The sequence below is a fragment of the Accipiter gentilis genome, chromosome 1, assembly GCF_929443795.1.
Source record: "Accipiter gentilis chromosome 1, bAccGen1.1, whole genome shotgun sequence".
Taxonomy (NCBI): Eukaryota; Metazoa; Chordata; class Aves; order Accipitriformes; family Accipitridae; genus Astur; species Astur gentilis.
Window position 1 is genome coordinate 29,418,994 of NC_064880.1, and position 12,072 is coordinate 29,431,065.

The 12,072-nt window shown below is 37.5% G+C and overlaps 1 protein-coding gene across 1 annotated transcript in view; it reads left to right on the forward strand.

The window, feature by feature from the left end:
• The window catches only part of PDE11A (phosphodiesterase 11A), a 143,422-nt gene that overhangs the window by 80,347 nt on the left and 51,003 nt on the right, over positions 1–12,072 (forward strand). Inside the window, exon 10 of the mRNA XM_049808666.1 lies at positions 399–449. Coding sequence (XP_049664623.1) covers positions 399–449 — 51 coding nt within the window. The remainder of the gene's footprint in view (positions 1–398; positions 450–12,072) is intronic.

Consider the following 12,072-nt stretch of genomic DNA (forward strand, 5'->3'; position numbering starts at 1 on the left):
TGCTAATTTGCATGCAGTGATATGCCACTAGCAAAGGCATTAAAGCTTTGCGGTATGGGAAAAGGCATTATTTAAAGTCTGTAAATCTGCTGTTATTTTTACATTAAATTCTTTCTCTTTTAATTGTAGAACTCCAGGAGAACAATGTAGGAATGCTTATAATATTAAATTACTTACTGTCCATGATGTCCTATAAAATTCCCTGCAACATAAATGCCACATGTATACCTGATAACCCGCAATTAGTTATTATATGCTGTCATTCAGAACTGGATTACCATGCATAAATATTAATTAAATTTGTTTTAAACATCATTGATTAGACTGCAGTACAGAGCCCTATTATTTCTACTTGTCAAGTCTACAAAAATGGTTTTTTATCTTCTGTTATTTGGCAGGTGTTATCTTATCATGCAACATGTTCAAAGGCAGAAGTTGATAAATTTAAGGTAAGAATTTAAGTTTTTATTTATTTCTGAAAATATAACAGTAAATTAAAATGGATGTAGATTATCTGAGAGAAAAGTTTTACATCAAAAGCAGAAAATCATAACTAACAATGATTTACGAAGGATATATTACATGTTAGGCTGTTAGGCAAGGAAAGTGGAAAAAGTCTTTGAAAGGGTAAAGAGCTGTAGTGACGGGTGCACAGTGGCAAAATACCATTGTCCCAGCACCAGCTGCTGGAACTACGCATCAGTGTGGGTTTGGTGGTGTCCTCAGCAAGAGGTAGTGTTGTTGTTTAACCCCAGCCAGCAACTAAGCACCACGCAGCCGCTCACTCACTCTCCTCCCCCACCCCCCAGTGGGATGGGGGAGAAAATCAGGACAAAGAAGTAAAACTCGTGGGTTGAGATAAGAACGGTTTAATAGAACAGAAAAGAAGAAACTAATAATGATAATGATAACACTAATAATGACAACAGCAATAATGAAAGGATTGGAATGTACAAATGATGCGCAGGGCAATTGCTCACCACCCGCCGACCGACACCCAGCCAGTCCCCGAGGGGCGATTCCCCACCCCCACTTCCCAGTTCCTATACTGGATGGGATGTCACATGGTATGGAATACACCGTTGGCCAGTTTGGATCAGGTGCCCTGGTTGTGTCCTGTGCCAACTTCTTGTGTCCCTCCAGCTTTCTCGCTGGCTGGGCATGAGAAGCTGAAAAATCCTTGACTTTAGTCTAAACATTACTTTAGCAACAGCTGAAAACATCAGTGTGTTATCAACATTCTTCTCATACTGAACTCAAAACATAGCACTGTACCAGCTACTAGGAAGACAGTTAACTCTATCCCAGCTGAAACCAGGACACATAGGGAAGTCGTACCACAGTGGGAGGTGAGGAAGAGGCTAGAGAAAATGAGAGGAACTTGAGACTTTACATGCTTATAGTGTGGAAGCTGTCCTATGCTTACTAAAAAAGCAGAGCATTCACTAGCAAGATTGTGCATAGGCTCAGAAGGCTGGACGTGAAGGTGAGAAACTTCTAACTTCTGTAGGTGCCCTGGGCAGAACCGTAAAGTGATGTGTGCTGAACATAGCATTGCTAGGGACCAGTAATTATGTGTTCTCACTGAATCCTGCCTTGCCAATGGGTAGAGACTAGGGGGAATGGTGACCTTGCTCTTCCGTCACTGCCAGCACTCCAGAGCTGCTTTTGTGATAGGCTTTGTCCTTTTCTGCTTGAGGAAACACTAGGGAAACTTGGTGGCACTTTACTTGGCTATGAGGAGTCAGTGTTGTAGAGGATTCCTCAAAGCTGTTTGCGAGGCTCTTGTGGTGGGTATCAGTGTTGGTCTCCTGTACACAAAGTGCATCAGAGACTGTGGTGAGGTCTGGGAAAGAGATCTGGACTGTTGTGTCCCCACACTGCTGATGTTCCCTGCTGTGGCTCCTGTCTGGCTGAAAAATAGTTGTTTGATAGTTATTTTGACACTTGGCTGGCTGGCTGCAACCTGATCTCTGCACCATGGGTGGAAGGGGAAGCTGTGGGTGACTTAGAAGAGCTGATACTGATGAGTTACCTGGGCTGAGGAAGGGCAGCTATTGCTAGTTAGTTAATTAGTTTGTAGATTATTGCCCAAACAATGGCTGTGCCTTAGAACTCTATCAATACCTGGTGATAAGGGTGTTATATTCTCCCTCCATTGTAGTTCTTGGTGCAGTTACCCACCCTTTTGTAAGATGAAGATTATATTACTGAATTATTGCTGGAATCAAACAGGGTTGAAGATCATTCCAATGGTGTAGCCAGCAGAAAATACTTCTATGTGCTTACTAAGCTGTATTTTATGTTTGGCAAAAAGAACACTGAACACTGTGTGAGAGAGAGGGGAAGGAAAGGGATAAAGGACCATAATTTTTTTTTTTTTTTAGTTTAGTTTACCTTAGTATAAGCATCTATAATACAGCTTCTGTGACTGTCAGAATTCAACCAATATCTTTCTACATACCAGTGGGCCATACTTCTTGGTTGCTGTCAGCCATTGAAAGACAATTCTCCATCATGGTCTATGTAGTTGAAATAAAAGCCTACTATATTACTCTTTGGACTTAGATACTAGTGCAATGAGGAACTAGTCTACTTGTTTTCCCAGGTGTCTTCATTAATAGATTTGCCAGTCTCCAAGTAAGGAATGTCTTGTTATCTATTTACCTTGGAGGCATGTAACTATCCATTTAATGGTCACTGATAAGGTAAAGGGAAATGAAAAGCATTTATTCATTAGTAACCCTGATAGATACATTTTTATAAAGAACATAGATGAGAAAATGAGGAATATAACCAAGCTTAAACTAAGCTGAGATAATTTTTCAGAAAATTTTTCCCTTTCCTATATCCAGTTGTCGCTCTCAGCTCCTGACAAAATGAGTGCCAGGTGGTCTTTGTTAATGCTTTACACCACTGGTTGTAAACAAAACAAAACAACAAAAACCCAGAGAGGACCAGCATGTCTTGTGGGCCTTCGACAGAGAGCTCATCCCCAGAGAGGGCCATCCATCTGTGGGATGAAATTGCTCCCGTCTCCCCCCTTGCAGAGCTCTGGCAGCCAGTCTCCCTGGCAAGGTCTCCTGGGGCATCCTACCCTGAAATCACTACTCTTCTCTCTGTTTGTTATATTGTTATATTTTGTATAAGTCCTTTGTTATATTAGGGTCATCTTCTAGACTTGTCTGGCTAATAAACAATTCCTCCCTCTGGGGGGTGTTTGGGGCTAAAACTGTCCCCTCTCCCTGTGGTGATTTATTGGCGGATGTCAGGGGAAATGTCTGTTACGATTTACCTGATGTTCTGGTTCAGTCAGAACAGTAACAAACGCACATGATAGAAACATCTCATTGAGAGTAATGCCAATAGTTCACTACTGGCTCTTGACTGACATGGGACTTAACAGTAATTAATGACTTTGGAGTGACAAAGTCATTTGAGTTGACAATTTTTCAACATATTACCCCAAACATACTGTAACTGGACCCCAGCAGCTTGGAAATAATTACATAGTCTTCCTCCGAGTTCAAGTTACTTATTTCCATCTTTGTCATCTTATTTCTTTATAGTCTTAATAAAATGCTTTTCCATTAATTTTTATTTGCCTAAGATCTCAAGAATATTCTAATACAAAGTGAAAAATTGCAAGTGTACTTGAAGGTTTTTTTCTCTGGCTTCTACCAGTGAATTAATTTTATTGCATTACAGGAAGCCTAGCAAAACTAAAGTTGTTTTTTTACTTGAAATTTTGTTAATAATTTCCTACTGTTATTGGATGAATTCACAAATATACAAATCCACAAATATACCTGATATTTTTTAAGAGCCAAACGTAATCATTGTGAGCAGTTCTGTAAAATAAATAACATTTATTTCTGTTACTACTAATATTGTATAAGAATTAATGAAACAGCAAAAAAACCCACCTTAATAAGAAACCCTTAAGAAATGAAATACCTTTCTCCAGATGCTAGGATGGGAAAAAGTGCAGAGCACCATTGGTTGTGGAGCTGGAAAATACAGAGGGAATTTCACAGTATGGAACAATGCAACATGAGTGTGTGATAATGGACCGTGTCATGTAATTGGCCTATTCCATATTTCTGATTTCTACAACTGTCTGAAAACAAAGCAGCAACATAGATTCACATTGAACTGGTTTTTTGCATGTTTTTGAAGGGATTCCACTTCTGGTGTTACTAGAATATAGCTTTCACTAAAAAAAAAAACCTGAAAGCCAAGTTTAAAAATGTTTATATCATTAGAAATTGTTCTGTTAGTGAATAGATGGGGTTTTTTTCTCAGAAGAGACTCCACTTACATGAATCATGACTGTAAAAATTTGTGTCACCAGTCCTTTTCATTATTTGCATTAAAGCTTTTGGGACTCATTAGCACTGATGCTAGCAGGTACGCATTTCTCAGGAGGCCAGCGCGAGCAGGACCAGTGTAAGGCTCAGACGCAGGGTAGGCAGGTGCAGCTCTGCTGACCTGGTTGGAGCCACCCACTCAGTCTGCTGCCTGCGCCCAGGTGAAATGGGAATGGAAAATTCATGCCCTTAATGCAGTGAGTTTGCTTTAGTGATAAGAGAGGGGGCTTAGCCCTCCAGGCAGACACAAGTGGAACTGCAGAGATTGGGATTCAGAGCTTGAGCAAATCCTTTAGTCTCTGTAGGTGATAATCTGGCCCCGGGGAAGGTAATGGGAGGTTCGCCATTGATTTCAGTAGGATGTTGGTGTCTTCGGCTTTGGGATGTGTAAAATTGCATAGAAATGTTCCCTCCGCCACCTTCCATCTATTTATTCATGGCAGTCAGTCTTTTATACTGCGTTTTCTGATAGAAGATCTCTTAAAAAAGTTAAAATTTCAGATCCAGTCCTCTTTTTATGCCAGTTTAAAATGTAGGTTAAGTGAAAACTTGAGTTGTCATGCGGTGTAAAATGGGTCCTTTTTCCTGAAAACAGCTAGGTTTTTAAAATGGGGAAGAACATATGGAAGCTTAATTGATAGAGTTTCAATAACAGGCAGTTGAATCAGATTAATTATTAATGAGAATTAATTGTGGGATATCTACCATTATTCCTGTATTTGGGATATGCACTGTGCTTCCAGGTTCTAAGAAGGAGGATGTGGGTTTTGAGAATGATTTACAGGATTAAAGTAAGAGCAATGAAAACATACAATTTACAGTAAGTATTGTATATAGACTCCTCCATTGCCAGATTATTTTACATTTATTTCCTACTAAATATTTTTCAACTTTTATTATTTATTTTTTTTAATCTAGATTATGATGGCTTCCAAAAAAGGAAAATCACGCAAATCTGATACTGCTAAGTTCATATAAACTGCGTAATATTTTTTAGGTTTTCTGATATGCAGGTTTCTGATACCATTGATCTAGATATAGAGAGAAAAATTAAACTTTACTTTTCATGGGCATTTGCAAGTAAAACAAACGAAAAACTCCACCTGGAGTGCAAATATTTCTTGTACATCTGAGAATGTCTGTCTGAAGTCTTGAGCCTGATTTATCACAATGCTTCTCCTCACTTGCATCTATGTAACTACACTAAATTCAAACTGAATTTTGGCACAATAAGCTAAAGAAATGCGCCAATGACTGATACCCATATCAATATTAATTTTATTTTTTAAAGAAGTTAGAAATGGGTATGATTTTAAAAACTGTGGCAACTCAGTTTTCTCTTGTATTTCAGACTTAAAAGACAATTCCATTATTTCTGTTGTGTACTAGCACTAGTGTTTTGCTATGACCATTTGTATTTTTGGAATAGAAAAATGTAAGACTAGTGAAGTCTGATTAATCTAAGATTGATGCTATCTTATAGCATTGTCCTGTAGTGCCAGCTTTCTTCTCATTGAAATGCAGGTTCTCCAAGCCTAAAAATAGTTGTCTTTTAGACAAATATAGAAAGCCAAGATACACAAGTAATGAATGCAGAACTGTGTCCAGGACAGGATATTTATAGCAAGAGTTACTGACTTCTGAGACAGTAATGAACAAGTCCTGTGACTTAGCAAGCAGTCCCACAAACACACATCACCTTTAAATTTAACTAATATAGTTTCCAAAGAGAATATGTAAACAGTGTCCTATTATGGATAATATATAAGAAGCTCTTTTTAAACAGCTAACCTAATTGTGCAGCTGTGAATGGTATAAGCCAGATCAATATTTAATGACTATGATGCATTATTTATAGCCCTGTGAGAGATTCCCTTTTTTAGGTCAAACAGCACAGAGGAGAGCTACACAACGGAAAATAACGTATCACCTGCCTTACAGAATCTTCGATTCAAGCTGTAGCGTGAATAACAATTCCTGTATTTCTCAATTCCATAGCCTGAGGTATGGCTAGTTAAGACCTACTTCCACATAAGGTGGCTTTTGTGTCTCTCTCAAAAACACAGACACTTAACTAAATAATGATGGAAAGAGGTGAACCAAAAAAGGAAACTTTCAGGACTGCTATTGTATATGACAATGTAAACAGTTGCATCCATGAAAGATGATGGATTTAAGTGAATTTGATACTTGGAGTACGTTATATGTATGATATAAAATGAATTTGTTATTCATGCCTTACGCTGTTACAATTTTACACCCACCTTTAAATTGCATAACAGCGAGCAATGCAATTAAAAATTGGATTTTATACATTAATTTTATCTCCAATCCCTGTAAGGATTGGGAAAGCATTCATAGGCTATGTTATTTTCTGCTGTGATGCCATCTTTCGATTTAGAACTATTTCAGTTACTTTTATGTTCTGGTAATTAAATAAGTTGTAGTGGTTTATAATAATTACATTATAGTCTTCCTCAGTAATTAAATTTCAGAAAGCCAAGCTGGCCTTTGTGTTTTCGCCCACTTATGAAATATTGCCATTTAAATATATACAGCTAGAAGATGTGGTTTTTATGCTTTGATGATACCGCCATTTCAATCTGTTTGGTAACATGGGTTTACCAAGGACAGAAGGCATATAATCACACTGCAAAGTCAGTATTGCAAGCCACGGTCCTAGCCATGCATATAGAGAAACACATACAGATCTTGAGAGACCTACAATTCTATGTAAGTTCATTAAGTTATTCACATGCTTAAGTATTTTTCAGATTGTCCACCAAGGCTAGTCACACAGACTCTTGGACTCCTTTGGCTGTCACAGGAGAGGGACTGTGCTGGCACCGAGCTTTTCCCCAGTGCTATTCCAGTTGCTCAGGTTCCACTGAGAGTAGCCACAATAGGGAAAAAATATAAGAAGAAATCTTGAGGGCTTAAGTGTTAATACTGAGCTGTGTTCCCTTTTTCCCATTGAGAAATGCACATGTTCGCAAGATGTAAAACACAGTTTATTGCTCTGCTTTTCCACGTGCACTGCCCACATACGACAAGACCCAAAGCACAGTGTTCAGAGTTTCATAATTCATGAAACTGAGATCTTTATTGTATTACATTATTTCATACACTTTTACATGTGCCTATGTCTTCAGTTGTCATGGAAACAAGAACTCAGGAACACATTGCATACACTGAAAATTATTAAAAATAATAAATAATGATTAAAAATAAAATACTGGGGGTTTTATACTAGTTTCTGAAATGTGAGGCTGTCGTCTGTTGACATCAGACTAGTGCTCTAGTTCAAAAATATATAAAACTAAAAATTTTTTTTTTCTATTTCAATGAAGAGAGGAAATGGCATAGAGAAGAGGAGCAGGGAAAGATTGTTCATGGTCTTTTCTCAAACAATGTTTAGGTTTAGGGACATCAAATGAAATTATCGGGGTACAGATTTTAATCTGACTAAAGATCTCTCTTCAGCAAATGTAGTTGAACTATATGACCTATCACCATAGGTGTTAATGAGTTAAAAATGATGAATTAACAGAAGGAGAAGGCAAATAAGGACTGTTGTACAAAGGCAGTCATCTCTGGCTCAGGAAATTGCTGAAGATGAAAGGATTGCACCAAGGAAGTATGTTTTCTCAGTTAATATAGTCTTCCCAAATCTTAGCTCTGAAAGCTACGGTACAGGGCTTAGAAGGACCTTTGGTCTGACACAATACAACTATTCTTATGTTATTTGTCAAAGCCTTCCAACAGCACTGCTTGGGAAAAAAAAAAAAAAAGGAAACTACATTCTTTGCATCACTTTTTATCACCCAGAAAAGAGACCACACCTTCTACATTTACAATGAAGAGAAATGTGCTTTGACTTGATCATGACTGTCATAAATCTCAGAGATTGCGGATACCAGGGTTTGATGAAAAATCCCATGTTTGCTAAATTTTTTGTTTTAGCACAAGCTGTTTCTTTTCCGTCCTCAAACCCTTGCCCCTGGAAGCATTTCTGGATTGTGCTGCTAAGTTATTCTTCAGCTCCTTGTCTCAGTGCTGGGACCTGTGATTCTCAGGTGCACTTCTCATACAACAGCCCTTCTCATACAGATATTGATACCGTCATGAAACTTGTTCCAGTGTGATGGGTTTTTATTGAGAATAAGGCATATAAAAGATCAATATAAAGTTTGTAGGGGGGAAAAAATTGAGGTTTTTTGCTTTAATTTCTTCCATGAGGAATTTTATCAGAAATAATAAGGTGGGATGACTTCAGTGTGTCAGAGGCATGAGAGGCACCTGTTTATGAATTACTTTTGGAGCTGTCCCACTAGATGAGTGTCATACTACAGTGTCCACCATAATTCCAGGGATAGTTAATAGAAAAAGCTAATGGGAATTCTGAATTTGCTTTCAAAAATTTAAACATTCAGTTTTATTGAGATTTCAGCATTTGAATTTACCAGCTTTGTAGTTGATCAAGATGAGATTAAATTGTTGCAAAAGGTCACTGAAAGGATTCCTCTTGTATTTCTGAAGTGACCACATTTATTGTTTCCAGGTAAAAACATGGAGCTCTCAGAGTAAAATGTTCCCTTCCCTCCAGGGCAGATGAAATATGAATTTTCCAGGATGTTGTGGAGGGAGGGTTTACAAGGAGTATTTTAACCTGGTGATGCCCAGGCACTGAGCTGCTCCCTGAAGCAGCCAGACCTCTTTGTTGGCTATAGAGGGGTAAAGGGAGGTTATAGCAGTCATGAGGAGTACATCCACCCCCTCTGCCTACCTTTGAATTTTTGTAGTCTAACTGGGCATGTTCCTTGCCCTTGTCTTGTCATATCATCTGAGCAGGGCGCTTCTTCATGTTTTCATTTCCCTTCTGCAGAGGGGACAGGAATATTAAAACAGTGAAAGATTTCAATATTTCTGCTTTCTGACTGCAAAAGATTTGTATGATGCAACTGTGCTGCATTTGTACGACAAGCCTGCACAAAACCAGTTTATTTTGTAGTGTAGGAGATAAGTAAATCCTGTTTTAAAAAAAATTTTCCGTTGAGGAAAAGCTACATATGATTTGAAAGAGTTAAGGCAAAAACAGAAACCTGTGGCCTGGAAGCTAGATAAAGCCCACAATTTATTCATGCCCAGACAATTTCTTCTGTTCATTTATGAGTTTAGCACAGGTCATTAAATGAATTTGTAAAAGGGATAGGTTTCCTTCAGCAAGGAATAGGTTCTGGTCTGTGGATTACGTCAGGGCAAGCGCATAATGCAGATGTCAATAAGGAACTTCCTGTGGGATTTTATTAATAGACCAAGGCAAGATGTATTTATTCTTAAGTGTTTATGCTATACAGAATAATACCTGAATACATTTATGCTGTAGGTTGAAAAGAAGGGAGCTTGAGGGTTAGGATTAAAAAGTATGAAAAATCAACACTGATATTCTGACTGCAGAGTAAAGACACACAGTCACTAGAAATATTAAAAAATAAATGACTATTTCTAAGATCAGCTACTTCATAACTAGACCAGAGCTTAAATCTTCTTGTTAAATACCTTTATAAGTAATAAACTTCAATCACTGAAAATAATAGAAAATTACAATTACATGCATCATCAAAACTGGTCTTTGTACTAATTTTTTTAAAAAGCCTGCTTCTGTAAAGCTGAAATAGATTTCAGATGATTTAGAAAATAATTCTAAGAATTTCTGCTATACTCTAATTTTCTTTTACAGTACTAAAAAAACCCATTCTAAGTAGTTTAAAATATTACTGACTTATCGCCTTTAATACTTACTGGCTGTTTTTCAGTTTCATAGTAATTATACACACTAATACAGTGGTACTTCAACAACAGAAATTTTCAGCAGAGGAGTAATAAAACACTTATCGTTATTAGTTTACCCATACTAAAAAATGTGTGCTGCTACTTTGCTGCTTTGTAATACTGTGTTTTGTTATTTACATAGGGAATTTTGCATTTCTTGCATCTGTTTTCATATCCAAAACCACAATTGCCCCAGGACTTGAGAATGTTTAGGAAAACAAATTTAAAATAGCAATTGCTGGGGATGTAGTATTGCTCACAAGTGAAGGTAAAATGATTTATTGTCCAACAGACCTTTTTTCTGTCCTTCAATCTGATCGGTCATCATACTCCACAAGAATCTCTTGTCAGCTAGAAAGCATCAAGGAATAAAGATAGTTCAACATTGCTACACCATTTAGCCAACGACCATGCGAAAACTGATAAGGTATAGAATACATTTAAAATGTCATGCGAGCCTGAGGAATATCTGATAAATGATTTAAAAAAAAAAAAAATAATCAACGCTTGTCAAATGATAAAGTAGTATGCTTCAGTCAGTGACAGACTTGGGAATTTATATTTGGAAAGGTTTTCAAACAGGAAGAAAAATCTATCTAGCAAAGACTTGTGCACTTAAATTGGACCAGAATAATTTAAAAAATTGGGGTACTTCAGTGAATGGTGGTACTTTAGAAATTCTTCACTGTGGGTTTGTCATGGTTCTTTTGGAATCAATAAGGAGCAAATTATTCCCCACGCGGCTGATAGACATCCCTGGGGCTAGCCCTGTATGTGACAGCTCACTGTTCTGAGACCTGCATTCCCAGACTGGCCCAGGAAGACCATTGTGCTGTTTGTCTTAACTTACAGAAGAAAGAATTCTTCAAAGAAATACAGAAAAAATGGCATAATATTTCACATTTAAAATTATTCTTTATCTGTGCTTGGATTCCTTTTGTAGCCCCAGCAGACTGACAGTTATAACTGGGAATTTTCTGGTTAAAAAAATCAAGTTGCTTTTCACCAAACTTTATTTGGATAGAAATTTTCTAATTGGAATTAATATTATTTATGTTAATTTTAAAATTAATCAAGTTCCTGAGTAGTTGTACTGATCTTAAAACCAGGAAAAAAATATTTTGTTTTCCCTAGCATTTACCCTACAAAAATAAAAAATACTCTTCTTTGTTTACTTCTGTCTCTATACCGTGTTCTGGCTGCAAACAGTTGTTTGTCATAAATGTTTACTGGTATTGATTTTAAATTATTAATGGCAGTATTTCTATAGGCTTTCTTTTTTACAAAATGTTTTACAAAAGGAAACATAAATGTCCCCCAAAGGAAGAAGGAAGTGTCCTTTAAAGGCTTTTCATGTTGCCAACAAGTTTATATTAGAGCTAGAACCTTTTTATAATTAAAACTCTAGAAAGCGAAGAATGGGAAATAGAAATGTTTTTCTGAGATGAATATGTTTGGCCACTGGGTGCCATCCTTGCTCCACTTTAAGGCTGATCGCCTAGCAGCATTTCTGTTAAACTGTACAATCCTGAAAAAGGTAATACCAGTGCAATTTCACACTATCGTAATGTTTGTGTGTGTGCATGTAATAGAATAAGTTAGCAGCATGTCCTTCTTGTACGAGTCACCGAGAGGCTTGGGAGAGATATCCTCACGGGTCCAGCCATGTTACATCCACAGTCTCACATACAGCAGTTGGGGTTTTTTGCATTCCTCCATCAGCTGGTAAGAGCGAGGCTGTGCTGAAAGACCTCTTCCCACACGTGAGTGTGCGAGTGACTGTGCTCCTGTGCAGTATTACCTTAGGCTCTGGAATTATTTGAAGGAAAAAATTGCATGGATGCACACTTGTTTTCTGGATCAATTCATG